Source organism: Pagrus pagrus (genome assembly GCF_965226575.1).
Source record: "Pagrus pagrus genome assembly, chromosome: 20".
NCBI lineage: Eukaryota > Metazoa > Chordata > Actinopteri > Spariformes > Sparidae > Pagrus > Pagrus pagrus.
Window position 1 is genome coordinate 11,935,811 of NC_140207.1, and position 11,903 is coordinate 11,947,713.

General features: G+C 42.7%; 1 protein-coding gene across 6 annotated transcripts in view; it reads right to left on the reverse strand.

Annotated features, from left to right (window-relative positions):
* The window catches only part of atp8a2 (ATPase phospholipid transporting 8A2), a 46,837-nt gene that overhangs the window by 27,628 nt on the left and 7,306 nt on the right, over nucleotides 1-11,903 (reverse strand). For 3 of the 6 annotated variants that reach the window (XM_084341213.1, XM_084341210.1, XM_084341214.1), the window contains 21 exons: nucleotides 11,398-11,542; nucleotides 8,281-8,380; nucleotides 7,544-7,642; nucleotides 7,389-7,434; nucleotides 7,116-7,156; nucleotides 5,511-5,584; nucleotides 5,181-5,250; nucleotides 4,758-4,885; nucleotides 4,212-4,323; nucleotides 3,594-3,762; nucleotides 3,356-3,483; nucleotides 3,185-3,262; nucleotides 2,950-3,038; nucleotides 2,644-2,688; nucleotides 2,374-2,449; nucleotides 2,091-2,279; nucleotides 1,959-2,008; nucleotides 1,800-1,869; nucleotides 1,621-1,705; nucleotides 1,301-1,440; nucleotides 65-203 (listed from right to left, as the gene is read on the reverse strand). In XM_084341213.1, coding sequence (XP_084197339.1) covers nucleotides 65-203; nucleotides 1,301-1,440; nucleotides 1,621-1,705; nucleotides 1,800-1,869; nucleotides 1,959-2,008; nucleotides 2,091-2,279; nucleotides 2,374-2,449; nucleotides 2,644-2,688; nucleotides 2,950-3,038; nucleotides 3,185-3,262; nucleotides 3,356-3,483; nucleotides 3,594-3,762; nucleotides 4,212-4,323; nucleotides 4,758-4,885; nucleotides 5,181-5,250; nucleotides 5,511-5,584; nucleotides 7,116-7,156; nucleotides 7,389-7,434; nucleotides 7,544-7,642; nucleotides 8,281-8,380; nucleotides 11,398-11,542 — 2,073 coding nt within the window. Of the gene's footprint in view, nucleotides 1-64; nucleotides 204-1,300; nucleotides 1,441-1,620; nucleotides 1,706-1,799; nucleotides 1,870-1,958; nucleotides 2,009-2,090; nucleotides 2,280-2,373; nucleotides 2,450-2,643; nucleotides 2,689-2,949; nucleotides 3,039-3,184; nucleotides 3,263-3,355; nucleotides 3,484-3,593; nucleotides 3,763-4,211; nucleotides 4,324-4,757; nucleotides 4,886-5,180; nucleotides 5,251-5,510; nucleotides 5,585-7,115; nucleotides 7,157-7,388; nucleotides 7,435-7,543; nucleotides 7,643-8,280; nucleotides 8,381-11,397; nucleotides 11,576-11,903 lie in introns of all 6 variants that reach the window. The other 3 variants (XM_084341212.1, XM_084341209.1, XM_084341211.1) reach the window with 2 other exon arrangements.

Consider the following 11,903-nt stretch of genomic DNA (forward strand, 5'->3'; position numbering starts at 1 on the left):
ACTGAGCTCACTTTCCAATTTAAAATCACATTTTGTCCACCGTTTTTATCTTAAATGCTTTCACCTATATTGATGGCAGTCTCCTGCTTGTCTCCAGTGAGAACCCAGATCTTGATGTCGGCCCTCATCAGAGTGGCGATGGTCTCTGGCACGCCAGCCTGGAGACGATCCTCTATGGCTGTGGCACCCAAAAGCAATAAGTTCTGTTGGTGGAACAGAAGACGTGACAGCTTCAGAGACAGAAATCCCCAGAAAAGTAAGATTAAAAAAAAAAAAAAAAGTGAGGACAAAATATGGCATAAAACAGGAGAGTTGGTTAAAGTCATATTTAGGCTACAAATTCAGCCAGACATCTCCAGCCTGTATGTGAGGGCTCTTTCTCTCCACAGAACATCATCCATGTCTAATTTGAGGATGAGAACGATGCCAGCGAGTTCAGCTCAGTTGATGCAGCAGCTCAGTTCGGGCCTCTCTACCAACTCTGTGTCTTCGAGCCAAAAAGTAACCCATTACCTTTTCCCCCCTTGCTTTAATTTGTTCAGCATTTAAATGCATATGTACCCTCATTAGACACACTCGGACGCACACACAAACACTCGCACAGGCACACAACTTAACACTACTGTGTTGTTGACTCCAGTTTTATGGGGCTTTTGGCAGGCTGGTGCAGGTAATTACCCTTGTGGTCTCCCAGTCTGTGCTCCCCTCCTCCTCCTCCTGCTTCCTCTTTTTTTTCCCCTCTTCACTTACTTTTCTCACCTCGGCTCTCTATGCTAAATCCTCGGTTTTCCCACCTATCAGTTCATCGCTCCTCTGAATTTCCTCCCAACCGAAATCTCTGAAGTCTTTCGTTCACCTTTTAACCCATTCAGTGTTGGTCTGACCAACCGACAAGATTTCCACGTCATCCATTTACATTCTGCTAAAAGAAAAGACACCTTAAACAGAAATGTGACTGTGCATTGCAGCTTACGAGCTGTGATGCGTAATGAAGGAGGACTGTGTTTATTGAAGGGTGGGAATCAGTGGAGCCACTCTGCCACCTGCTGGCAAACATGAAGGATGGGTTTGTGTGTGTGTGAGTAAAGTATGTAGCAGGCCGAATTAGGTTCTTTTAGGAAATTCATTAAAAAATGAACCTGTCCTCCTTGAAGTTGTAGGGCAGACTTTTTGAGACTGTTTAACTCTTTAAAAAAAGATATTTTAAGACTTCCAGCACTTCATTTTTACCAGTACATCTCTTATAATGGTCAGAGGCCGGCAATACATATCACTACAGAGAAAGAGATGGTGTGTTTACCTTTTCCAGTAGTTCATAACACTCCTCCAGTTTCTGAGCGCGGTCTTTGAGCACTGTGCTGACACGATTGTATTCCTTTAGCCATTCCTGGTAGGCTTCTTCTTCCAGGTCCACATAGGCAAAACACAGAGTCCTCAGGCCTGGACAGATGGGAGGAGGATAAGACGATCAATCAGTGCAATCATGGAGCAGGAATAGATTATTATTGTTATATGGGAGTGAGTAGTCTGAAAATGATAAATGGATATCCAGTCAAACAAACAACAGAGAGACACTCAAACATAGCATCCTCTCCCTCTGTCTTTTCTCCTTTTTCTTACCTTCAGTTGCAAACTGTTCCAGATGAGCAACAGTTAACTCTTTGTACTGGGAAGCCTCAGTCAGACGTTCAAAAATGACATTATCCTGCAAGACAACGAAATGAGAAATTCAGCACTTAATAAAAAATGTCCAAAGACGTTCAGAAGGCTGAATTAAAATCATGATGAGATAAACATACAGCTCCTTTGCAGTACAGGCGCAGCTTCCCGTCGGGGGTTCTGACCACCACAGACATACGTTTGCGGTTACTGTAAAGGAAACAGAGGGTTTAGTTTCGAAACAGACTTATATTTCAGAGTTATTTACTGACTGAGAAGAACATTTATGGGAGTATTACCTGGAAAACTCCAGCACATTCAGCAGCTCATAGCTCATCTCTTTTCCTCTCTGAAATGCACAATAAAACGTCAACTCCTAACTTTACAAAAAGCAGCTCTTATAGCAGTAAAACACACACATACACACTTACAGCTTCGATTATGACTGAATGCGGGGTTCTTGCAGTGAAGACAAAGCCGAGCCCTTTGGCTCCTTTGACTAGTGCTCCTTCATCTGGTGAAGAGGCCTGGTAAATGATCTGGTTTTCCTCTCTCTCTGGGACCACCGTGTGGCACACAGCCATCATTGTCAGGAACTCACAGATTTGAGGTGATGTAGGCTGAACACGTACAAACAAACAGAGTGGTTTTTAACAGCATCCTGGGGCAGAGTAGGTTTGCTATAAATATGAGAAAAGCTTCAGAGACACCTACATGATCCTTCTCGATGTTTTGGATAAGAGCTGGGTCGTCAAACTCTGTAGAGTTATTGCTGCTGGATGGCAGATTGCTGTGAGACAAGAAAAGGCTATTCATGACTGGAGTTACTTTAGTTTTTGGCATTCAAATAGTATTTCAGGCTAAAATACAGGAATTTTTGTCAGTTTTTAATTTTTTTTCTCAAAGCATGCAGAGCCTCAAACAAAGAGAAGAATATTAGACAGGGGAAGACGGATGAGAAGGACAGACGAGAAGGTTACAAACCTGAAGTCCTCCATTGAACGATCACAGTCAAGATCAGGGAAGTGGCTGCAGTGATGAATGAGGTTGTTTTGCAAAAGGAATCAGTTGATGAGTTGATTAGTTCATTTAATCATGCATGCAAGATAACAGCTGATTCTTTACTACTGGTTAGTCGAAGACATTAATTAGTTTAACAAGTAAGGATTAAAGGAAACTCATTTAAAAGTGAACTGAGTGGCATTCTGAGCTAATTTTCTTTTAGTAGGTGGCTACTTTCAGAGATAGAGCCAACAAATAAGATGACTGTACAAAAAATAGATGACTGACCCATATGTTATCCCCGCAATGGTACACTTCTTAAAGTGCATGACGTTACAGGTGAGAGTTCCTGTCTTGTCGGAAAAGAGATACTTCACCTGGAGAATACAGACAATAAACATTAAAAAGTAAACTCAGAGCGTTTTACCAGGCATGTATTGACTCAGTGTTTATGTAATGGTTATTTTGGGCATTCCGACTTCTAGTCTATAGTCATTGATTATGAGGAGGAGTAGGAACCGACCTGGCCCAGTTCCTCATTAAGATTGGATGTTCGAGCCATGGCCGGTGTGTCTGTCTCGGAGTAGTACATCTCCACGTCCTGAGGGGAAAACAAAACACAAGCAAAGCGATCAGGAATTTTTTAGTACTTACATTAAGACAGCAATATGGATTACAAAAAAAACACACATACCCAGTTGATGAAGAGGGCCTGTGTGAACTTCACCACCTCCAGAGTGACCAGCAGGCTGATGGGGATCAGGTTGTTGTACAGGATGATGAATGTCAGCAAGTTATATGCAAAATTAGTGGAGATGTCACCTGCACAAACAGACAATATTCACTTAATTACTGATCTTTAAATTGTGCATTATTCCTAATTATTCATTAAGTTTCAGGTTGTGAAATGTGGTATGTGTGTGGGTTCTCACCAGCCCGGGACAGGTACCAGCAGGATTCTTCAGTGTGTTCTCTGTTCCAGATGGCAGCACCTACAGAGCTGACGAGGGCCATGACCAGCAGGATGCCAAACAAGACCAGGATCTGCATGTTGGTCACCCGCTCCACATTAGAGCGTTTCAGCGGCGCTTTGGTAGAATTCTGGGAGGTGAAGAGGTCAATGAATACAACTAATTAAAAAACTCAAAAACACTCACGAAGAGACAGTGCTGGATAAGTTTAATCGTGTTACACTGGTTTCCCTGGAGAGAAAAACTCCACTTGCAGCACCCTTTAAAACACGTCCGCCTCACTAATTTAATTAGGCATACACAATTACAAACACAAAGCTAACATTAAATCTATTTTCATCATTTTTGGCAGAAGAGTGTGTCAGCAATCCAAGCACTGGGGTGGAGGATTAAAAGTACTCAGCTTGGATGTGCTCCTCCGCACAGTCAATTAAAAGCTCTAAACTATCAGTATGAACTAAACAAGGAAAGGAGATTCAAAGTATAAAAAAATCATCAAATTAAACCTAAAATTCCTTTGCTCTCAGGCGTTTTGAAAAAAGACACAGTATACACAGTCTACTCAGATAATGGGTTTACCTGCATCAGTTTGGAGTCATGGCCAGTGTAGACAACAATTCCCACAACCCACTGCGTGTTTCTGAGCTGGGCGCCGCGCAGCAACACCTGGTCTGGACCCAGAGGAACTGGACTGAGGAGAACAAGAGAGGTGATAAGCAACAAAACATTATATATGAATGCAGATTTGGGGCAACCTGCATTTTTTAGTTATTTGTCAAGTCCAGTTGCCTACGATATAGCACTTTCCCATGACCTTGATGACTGAGAACCTTCATCAACATAGTTGTCATCTGGTATTTGTATTTCATAAAACCCTTTTTTAAATCAATTAATTTTCAATTAATGAAGAATGCAAATGTTTTTAATATAACAGGCTAAACTTTTCCTGACTTTTAAATATTCTCTTTTCCTTCAGTCTTGGCCAGGTCTGTTTTATGCAGACACTATTTAGATACTATTAACTAACATGTTAAAAGAAAAAAAAAAGAATTAGCCTATAATACTGACAATACAATTGCTAGCATCAATCAGTAACTGATCAGTACGTGTGTGTGTGTGTCTTACTTCTGGTTTTCCAGCCGCAGTGTACCAGTGAAGTCATACAAGTGTCTGTTGGGGCCTTCGCACTCCAGACGGCCAGACAGAGCCATCAAGTCGTCCAAGGTCTGAGCACCAGCAGTGAGCGTGAGACCCTGGAAAAAATTTATCAAGACAAGTCAAGGAAAGTTTGTTGAGGGAGCACTTTTAGTGAACAGGGATTGATGTTTCGAAAACAACACCAACCATCTACTCCAACCTAAAACACTGACCTTCTTTCAAGACAGCAAGCAGCTTCTTCACATTGGTGACCCATCGCAGTTATCAAAGTATACAAATACTGTATCTAAACTTAATTTTATATTAGGTTTTATTTTAGCCACATTCCTCATTGACCATGTGCAGAATCTATCAATCCACTGAGAGAACAGATTTGCTCCTGTGCCATACCTGTCTGATCTTCAGGTTGGTTTCTCCATCCAGGTTGGACGTCTCAGTGTAACACATGGCTTGTGGCTCGCTGTGGAGAAGAGGCAGAGTCGCATCAAAACACTGTAGTGCTTAAAATGATTCATCCATCAATCAAAAGGAAGTGAGTCAATGACAATTTTGAATATCGAATAATGGAGTAAGAAATATGGACTAGTGAATAGATTGATTGACAATGAAAATTATCGTACGGCTCTAAAAAGTAGCATAAAACACAATAAATGTACATTAAGAGACGAACACACATAAATGTGGCCAAACAAACACACACACTCAAACACACAGTCTGACCTGGAGGACACAATAACCATGTCAGCTGGAAGGTGTTGGCCATTGGTGACCTTCACTATGTCTCCTACTGCCACCTTGTGGCCAGGATGCAGCAGTGCAACGGCGTGCGAGAAAGAATGGTGGGGAGAAAGAAAAAGAGGGGTGTTAGGGCAGAGGGTAAGGGGTAATAGGAGGGGTAAGGGAGGAAGACAGAGAGAGGAAACAAGATGCAAGTTAATAAGTGACCAACCGAGAGACAGCCAATAGAGAGAGAGGAAGACCTGAGATAAAGTGACAGTGAGCACAGCAGAGCTTAGCTTAAACTGTTTCAATTGGACTGCAACAAAGGCAGACCAGGATAAGACATAAAGACCATGCAGATAAGAGAAAGAATGAGGAAAGGACAAAAATGAGGCAAAGTTGAAGAGTTCACAAGTTCACTTAGTTCAGGGAGAGAAAATCTGAGCCTTACAAAACTGTAGATTTTTAAAAGTCCATTTTTAGCGATTTTAAGCCTGGGAAAAAATACTGTGACACTCAATAGCAATATATACAAAAGCATGAACATACAAAAGATTCTCAAGACAAACATTCTCTGGACTGCACAAGGATAAAATCAAAAAACTGAGGTTTGTTTGTGTTTTGGCCTCATCAGGAGAGACAGACAAGCTCGAACACAGCCAGCGTGTGCCATCAGATTTGGTGTAAACTAGTCAGTGCAGTTCTTCAGGTTGCTTGTTGTCCTGATTTCTTGGCCCATAGACTTGTTTTCCCAGTACAGAGACAAAATAAACTCCTACACACTAGCTTGGTCCCAGAGAATGTTTACTGCTGCATTACTGATGCGCTCCAACGTTTGACATTCCTTTGGGCAAAGGAAGCTCAAGGGGAATCTTTGCACGTTTAAGTCAAATTAAGTAGTAAATCCAGTGAAATGTGCAACAAAAGTTCTCCTCTCAACTAAAATAGCCATTTTAGGGAAACTCCTTACTGAGTTAACAAGGCAGCTCTGTACAAATTCCTTCACCTGCTCTGATCCTGTTAACAAAGGGGTCTAATTCCCACTACACTTTTGTCCCCCACATTAAAAGGACTCAAGTTTGATTTGATTTGACCTGCTGGAGCAAGGCTGTACACAGCTGGAGCTCAGTTAATGAGTACACTCAGGAGGAATACCAGATCTCAAGAAAACATACTGCACCATGAACATGCACTGTACTGAGACAACCCAGGGTTCATTTTGTGCAGGTAACTTTAATTTGGCAGAGACTGCACTGGAAGAAGCAGGTCGTAAGACTGAGGGGTTCAGATGAACTGCAGACCAACAGAGAAAATCTAATAATTCAACCAACAAGACGTGCCCACGTGGAATATTGGACAAATCAAGCCGAAGAACAACAAGCAAACTCAATTTCTATCTGGTCCTAAAACATCAATACTAATTGGCAGAGTATCTTTTTACTGTCAGGGATCCAAAGCAGACAGATCCTGACCAAACACAGACTGAGTCACACATGCCATAAAGTACATTAAACTGTATTGTAAGACCGAGTGAAGCAAAGAGAATGACAAGAGCAGTGATGAGCGACAGAGTAACAAAGATGAGGTCTGTGATGATAGTGATACCTGTTTCCAGATGATCGTCTGCCAGGCTCCGTTTCGCAGCACTGAGAGACAAGGACAACACAGCCATCAGTCAGCCTATAGAGCAGCGCTCATACAGTATTCATAGCGACTAAACTTTTGTCTGGGGTCCGCACTATAGTGAGTGACAGACAACAGCTATTCACTCAGCCATGAAAGGAAAACAAAACCCACACAAATAGACACAAGCACACTCATGGAAAAATCACAGACAGATGATGCACATTAACAAGCACACATACATGCAGACCATACCTGTTGTCTTCTTCTTGTTCACTGTGTTGTCTGCTTTGTGTCTTTTCTGTAAAGACACAGATAAAGATAACCATATGAAGTCCCTCTCTCAGACACTTTAAAAGTAAAAAAGTAGCAACCTCTGCCCATGTAGCAAGTTATGATGTGGTACTCACGTAGTCCTCTATGATCTCCTTGATCCCGGCCACAGTGAGGATGAAGATGAGTGGGACCAGTGTGGTGTAGCGACCGGTCGGTGATACATCAGGGATTTGCTGAGGAGAGTCAAGAGAAGCAGCACTCAGAAATCATTGCTACTAGCGAATGTTGAGTAGCCTAAAGCATCCATAATGGTCCATTACAGTAATGGCACAGATAAACAGTTACTACATTAAGGCCAAAGGCTAGCTACTTAGAATAACCAGTTGAGTTTGCACACTGATACTGTTAGCAGAGCCATTGAGACAGCCATTTATTTCAACATTGCAGTATTTATGAATACTTGATCGTCAGGGCAGAGACATTAGAGCATGATGATTTTCATATAGTGAAAAGAAAAAAGAAAGAAAATACTGTCAACCAATCAGGTAGCAGTAATATCTGTTAAATACATGTTGATATATTCATTCTGGCACAACCCTGTGATGTGACGCACTTGTAAAATATTAGATTCATATTTATCTTGAATTCTGTTCCATCTGGCTTTCTGAGAAAATTTACCAAATCTGAGTTTTTGACATCTAGAAAACGACTCTCAATGATCCATAACTCAGTATTTCAAAAATAGCTGGGTCAGTCGTAATCCTGGAAAGATTCAAAACAAGCGTTTCACGGATCTGTGTGGTCCGTGGAATCAAAGTGAAACCAAACAAACAACACACCGAGCCGTTGCCATTGTGTGCGTGGGGTTTACCTGCATGAGTGCGATGAACAGGAAGAAGGCGTTGGCAGCCCGCCTGATCTGCTCATACAGGAACCGGGGAAGAAAGGTGAGCACCCCATACTTGGTGGTACTGCAGGAGAAGACAAGGAGATAACTTTATTTGTTGACATTCAAACAGATGGAGGCAGAGCCAAAGAAACTTTAGCAAAAGTAGGAATACGTGCATACATCGTCTGCTAACGATTTTCTACACTGACACTCTCGAACAGCATTAGCATAACGGCAGAATAACGACAGACTCCATTTGGCTTTCTATAATGTGGCAATTGAAAATCTATTAGAAACACTCAATTGTGCTCAAAGGAGGGCAAACAGAGCCATTATGGGCTGCACACACATCAGACCTATAAGTATACCAATATATTTAACCCAAATGCCTAAATTTAGCCCCAGCACCCCAGATGATAGGTGCAAGAATCCTTGGCATCTCAACCTGTCTATCAACTGTATTGATCAGACAACTCTATCGATTAGCCTTGTTATAGTGGGGAGCTACCGTAAGAGCTTTTAGAGAGGCTAAAAATAAATTAAAAAAGGCAACCTTCAAGGCAAGGCTGGCCTTGTTTTTTCCTGTTACGCCTGAGTGAAAAGTAAGAGCTCCTGCGATGGCTTTCGTTTAATGGATAGTGCATGTTTGTGTGCGAGAATGCACACTTATGGCCAAACACAAAACCAGTTCGCAATCGCCTAGGAGATGAACCCATAACCGCTTTTTCCACACAGACACAAAACCACAAAGAGCAGGACATTACACACAAAACAGTGTAGTAACAGCTGCCACACACACACACTCAATGTCCTGACCCCCGTGCTCGAGATACCTCAGGGTTAGTGATACTACACCTATGATCCAGCAGATAAAGCTGCCTTAATCTAATCAAAGACAAGTGATACCAGACTCCACACACGACAATCACACATGCACCACTGCACCAAGCATAAAAGAAAAAAACGGCAAAAAACATCTGGCTGGGTTGTTTTTCATACTATAGATGTCCAACTTGCTGGTGGCGTTAGCAGCTGTTAGCTGCAGGGGTGTTTCTCTCCTGCTGCTGTGTGGCTTCATCATGTTTTTTATAAAAAAAAAAAAAAAAAAAAAGGTCAGTTTTCTTCATGTACTTATAGGCCAAAAGAAAACACTGGGCTGAAGTCAGAGAGGAGTCATCCCTCTGAGTGGAAGAACACAGGCAGGTAGATTTGGTGCAGTATCCGGAAAAGAAATGATCGTGTTCAAGAATAATGGAGCAGGTTTGCAACACTTTGCTTCATCTGTGCGCATCAGAGCAGCACTAATGCTCAGGTTGTAGAAAACAACTCCATACAATAAAATATGGACGTGAAGGACAGAGGGAGTGGAGAGGAGGTGAGCTGAGTGTACAGATAAAAGCTACAAGGCTTTAATCTCTGGAAAATCAATAGGGATATTGAACCTTTAAAACATAAACTAAAGAGTTACAGGAACACAGGGACATCGAAGGGCATGCCTCTGGAGCGAAAGTGCTTTTGACTCTCCAATCAGCATGCAGCGGGGGCAGAACAACACATGTGATCCAATCAGATGAGCCAGGCAGATCCCGCCTTAATCTTATTTGTAGCGCTGAAATAGGCTCTTTTAAAAGTGAAATCGAATCTCCTGACAATACTGGCGGACCACTGAATGTCAACTGACTAATGACAAGCCTTCAACTCATGAGAACATGAGCCTTGGGACCCTATGGCGCCAGGCACAGTTTGTAGATACAAATAGGAATTATATAAGGTAAAAAATTAGGGGACTAATTAAATTGGCATCTGTCTGAATCAAACTCTAATACCTTTAGCCTGGCTGTGATTTCGTATTTATGACCCGACTGAGCCAATAAATATGCCAACGACAGCTGGGATGTTGATAAAGGAGACTCCTCCACTGCAGTACGTGCCATTTGGCCGTGCCCGTGACCCTGCCTATGACAGATGACTGCATACAAGCAGGAAATCCACTCGGCTGCTCAGTGTTTAACCACGGAGGGCAACCAAGACACACCGGCACAACATGTGAAATATTAATACTAAAGAGTGTGGTCCAAGACTTGTAGTGCACTTCTTGCCTCAGCTGCTCAGACCACAGACAGCCAGGACTACAAAAATCACACTTCAAGCCTTTGACCGAGGTCTGAGAATCAGATCAGACAGCTTTCATTCTGTGAAATTCAGGACCACTCATTCTATCGTGACCCCTCACTACTCCTCAAACAACACAAAACACACTTTTGACCAGAGAGACACAGTTAAAGTGATTTCTGTAACGTATGTAAACAAATGTAAGTGTGGTTACTTTACTTTTATTGGCAGCCTTAAACATTCATGAGGGCGCATTGATTAAGCAACACGGCCATGTTAAGTTGTAAAGCCAAGCACTTTTCCTTTGAGGCTCTCAGGTGGACTTCAGGCAGTGATATATGTCAGCCTTACCCGTGGCCACCGCTGCAGAGTTGCAAACTTAATAGATGAGTTATTAAACATCCTTATCAATAGAGTTCACCCGTAGTATCCATAGAACTAAAACAAGATATTTTAAGTTTAAGGCAAAGCTCAAAAAAGGGAAATATCTTTAAGAGACAGAAAGAGAGAGAGAAGCCTCAGTGGTCCAAAGTCCAAATGAGAGCACATGGCATGCCGGGAAGATAAACATACAAACAGGCTGTAATGTCCTTCAACCCGACAACATGGGTGTAAACCCCGTGAGCAAATATCAACAATGCCGGAGTGTCCATAGCAAGACAGCTAATCCCTACAAGCCAACCCTTCACTGTGACCTCCCTGGAACAGCTACAGGCAAAAAAAATATATTACAGTAAATATAGTCTGTGTGAGCTTATCACTCTCTGAATAAACACACAATAATGAAAAAACTGTCAGATAAAGATGAGCAGAGGTTTCACAGGTCTAGAGATAGGTCTACTTTGCTATGATTAAAACTTGTGGTCTCCCTTCTCTCTCTGTGGCGGTCTGTTCATTCATTAAGCTGCTATTTATAAAGACTTTCAGTGCATACAAGCCACACAACATGCATCCCAGCAAAACATGCAGTCGGTAAATGCCCCCTACCTGACATGGTTGTCGCAGAACTTGGTATTCTGGGGCCGGTTGAGCAGCACCGTCCGCGCCGTGCCGTCTACGGGATCCGCCTGGGAAGTGGTCCCGGACATCTCATCATCTGCCTTGCGGTAACCGGCGGAGGAGCAAGCAGGTCCTGCACCGTTGGATTGATGGGAGAGAGGCGAGGCTGAGTGAGTGAGTGTGAGTGAGAGACAGTGAGACACAGACAGAGAGAGAGAGAGAGAGAGAGAGAGAAAGAGAGAGAGAGACAGAGAGACAGACTGGAGACGTGGTTTACAGTTCAAAAGCGAAGGCGACCAATTAGTACTAGAGGCTACTGTCTGCTGATGTATGCTGAAGCCGGCGGGGTCGATTCAATGACGTTTCCCGTTATAAACAGCCCCCCTTGTCTTTCAGTATTATTATGCAGGTACCGTCAATGCACACACGCGCGTTTCGCGACGCCCACGGGACCCCCCGCGTATAATGGATGTGCTGAGGGATGCACAATGGCG